The 3,295-nt window shown below is 31.6% G+C and overlaps 2 protein-coding genes across 2 annotated transcripts; both read left to right on the top strand.

Annotated features, from left to right (window-relative positions):
• Window positions 1-655: 655 nt before the first annotated feature.
• Window positions 656-2,344, top strand: POLX (Retrovirus-related Pol polyprotein from transposon TNT 1-94; the record flags this gene model as incomplete). The annotated part of the gene is made up of 2 exons (XM_031154121.1): window positions 656-691; window positions 719-2,344. 2 exons carry the CDS (start codon window positions 656-658, stop codon window positions 2,342-2,344), a joined length of 1,662 nt encoding a protein of 553 aa, XP_031000959.1.
• A 19-nt stretch (window positions 2,345-2,363) lies between these two features.
• LHYA1_G009216 (uncharacterized protein) lies at window positions 2,364-2,935 on the top strand (the record flags this gene model as incomplete). The annotated part of the gene is made up of 2 exons (XM_031154120.1): window positions 2,364-2,411; window positions 2,474-2,935. Coding segments are annotated over 2 exons (510 nt in total), but the record flags the coding sequence as incomplete, so codon positions are not given.
• Window positions 2,936-3,295: the final 360 nt, after the last annotated feature.

Genomic DNA, 3,295 nt, shown 5'->3' with positions numbered 1-3,295 from the left:
AGGGTGAATTACGCTTATTTACTACCTAGCATTATAAGAGAAGCTAGTTTTTAGTACTTTTTGCTATATATAGGTGCGGCTATAATAAACCTTAGCCGTAGCTATACTTAGTACTAAGGAACAATCTAGTAAGTAGTATTACTACGCAAATTATAGCCTAAATAGGCTAAATAAGGGAAAGGAACCTACTTTAAGCCTAAAAAGGCTAAAAACAAGTGAATTGCATAAGGAAGGCTAAGAAAGCCGCAAATACCTAATTGCAACTTAAGAATCGGCTAAGGAAGAAATAGCTATACTAGACGAAGGACTAGTCCAAATCCGTCGAAAGTTATATATAAGCCAAATAGCAGTACTATAAACCATAAAATAGTATATAAAGCTAGTTTAGCTTATAGCTACCCTTAAATAGCTACTTTTAGCAAGATTCAAAAAGAAAATAGCTTTTGTAAACCGAAAGATTATCGGATTTTAATAAAATAAGGCTAAATAAGACACTAGCATAATAATAAGACTAGTGCATAAGTCTAAATCATTTACGGTTAGAAATAGTAGCTAAAATAAGCTAAAAAAGCTAAAGACTTAGATAGCTGAAATTAGAGCTTAAAAAGTAGCTATAGCATTTTAGCACTATTCACTGCAGTAAATTCACTTGAAAATGGCCGCAATCACCTCTTATAAAGGGGAAGTGCTAGTCAGTAGATCTAATTATATAGAATAGCTAAAAGAGGCTAGTCTGTTTTTGGAAATCCATGGCTTTATGCCTTATATAGACGGTTTAGAGCGTAATCCACTCTCTATAAGATCGCTATACTATACTGAATCTGGACCTAGAAGCCCTAAATTAGCTATAAAATATCTAGATAAAGAAACCGAATATAGCCGAAATACTAAGCAAGCCTTAGGCGCTATAAAGTCTACTATAAGCGCTGATAATATAGACAGATTTAAGGATCAGCCTACTGCTGACCTACTTTGGGCTGCAATAAAAGCTACTTTCAGGGAGACTAATTTAGAGACTATAGCGCGTTACTTTAACAAGCTAATAGACGCTAGCTATAAGTCTTTTAAAAGCGCAGACGAGTATACTAGCTATATCCAATCCTCGGCTATATACCTAAAAGAGCTAGGCTACGAATTGCCTAAGCCGTTTATAGCTATCTTGCTATTTAAAGGCCTATCTAGCTCTTTTAATGCCTTTAGCTCCCGAAAATACAAAGAAGTGACTAGTAATATAAAAAATATCGATATTACTAAGCTTATTTCAGACATTATAAGCGAAGAAGCTAGATTAGGGTCAGATTCTTCGGCTAATAAAGCCACTAGCAATAAAATGCCTATTTGTAAACATTGCAATAAAAAGGGGCATATAGAAGCTAAATGCTGGATTAAATATCCAGAGCTAAAACAAAATAAAAATAATAATAAAGCTTCTGAAAAGACTGAATCCACTAAAACAGTTATGATGTCACTAGTCTATAATGGAATAAATAACAAAGAAGCTAATATTAATAAAACTAAATTAGTATTAGATTCTGGCGCTAGTGAGCATTATACATTTAATAAAGACTGGCTATTAAACTATAAGTCTGTTTCTAATAAAAGCATTAGAATAGCAAATAGCTATAGTCTAGCTGTTTTAGGAAAAGGCGATATTCCGGTTAAGGCTAATAATAATGAAATTATTATTAAAAACGTATTTTACGCGCCTAACCTAAAAGCTAATCTAATTAGCACTAAAGAGCTAATTAATAAAAATTGGAATATAACTTTTAAAAAGGATATAGTCGAACTAGATAATAAAAGCATAAGAGTGACCGCTTCTTGGCATAATAATGCTTATTATCTAAATATACTAGTGGATTTTAATGTATTAGAGCCTATAGTATATTATACTAAATCTGCGAATAATAAATTAGACCTATATCATAATAGGCTAAATCACTTAAATAAGGACTTATTACTTAAAACTATAAATAATACGTCCGGATTAAGCCTTGAAGGCGGTGAGACTAAAAGCGATACTATAAGTAACTGCGAACCTTATATTATAGGCAAATTCTATAATATAAGTAGTAAAAAGCCTATGTCTAGCGCGCTTATATTAAGCGTATACGATATAGATATCGCTGGTCCAATTAAGCCGCTAGGCCTAAAAGGGGAAAAGTACTTTATGACTATAACCGATAGAGGTAGCCGAGCTATATGGATATATCCTATAAAGCATAAAGGGGACGCATATAGCATACTAGTTAAATTCTTTAATATGATAAAAACACAGTTTCCTGAAGCTAAAATTAAGGCTTTAAAACTAGATAATGCTAAAGAATTTAAATCTAATAAGTAGAGCCTATTTTGCAACTCCAATGGCATTATATGCGAATATACTAGCCCTTATTCAGCTTCCCAGAATAGTATAGCTGAGATATTAAATAAATATATAATAGAAAGGCTTATAACTATTTGTAAAGCTAAGAATATACCTTTAGCTCTATGGCCTTATCTAGTTCAGTCTATAGCATATATTAAAAATCGGACTTATAACTCTATTATAAATAAAACCCCTTATAAGGCCCTAATAGGCAAAAAGCCGCAAATAGGCTATATTAAGATTATAGGGTCACTAGCTTATATACTAGTCCCAAAAGAGACTAGAAAGCATGGCAAATTATCCGAAAAGGGTAATAAAGGCATATTAATAGGATTTAAATCGGCTAATAACTTCCTAGTTTATATATCTAACGAGGAAAAGGTTATAAGCACTAAAAACGTTATAATTAAGGAAGATTTACTATATACCGATAAATATAATAGATCAGACAATAATGATTATCAGACGCTACTAGAAATTAGCTATATAGAGGATAATACCGATTTAGGAAGCACTAGCTCTAGCGCTAGCGATTTACCTAATACCTCTAATAATAATGGCGCTAGTAGTAATATAGACGAAAATAAAGATACTACTATATCTGATAATCTAGATCAATATAATGAATTAAGTCTAGACTATTATAAAGATCCAGATGAAAACAATAAAAGAAAAGTGAATTTAAGCCTAGCATCCTATGCTTATATAGCTTCTAAAAATGAAGAAACCAGTGAAAGTTATACTAGCGATAATAAGGTTATTATCTATAAAAATAAAGATATTATAAATAACATATATGAACCTAAATCATATAACAAAGCTAAAAACTCCAAATATAATAATTTTTGGTATAAAGCCGAAGCTAAAGAGCTAAAGACCCTAGACACAAATAACGCCTAGGAATTAGTGCCTAAGCCTAAAAACGCT

This window comes from Lachnellula hyalina (genome assembly GCF_007821495.1).
Source record: "Lachnellula hyalina strain CBS 185.66 chromosome Unknown contig00327, whole genome shotgun sequence".
Classification (NCBI taxonomy): domain Eukaryota; kingdom Fungi; phylum Ascomycota; class Leotiomycetes; order Helotiales; family Lachnaceae; genus Lachnellula; species Lachnellula hyalina.
This window is presented reverse-complemented; position numbering and strand designations above follow the sequence as displayed.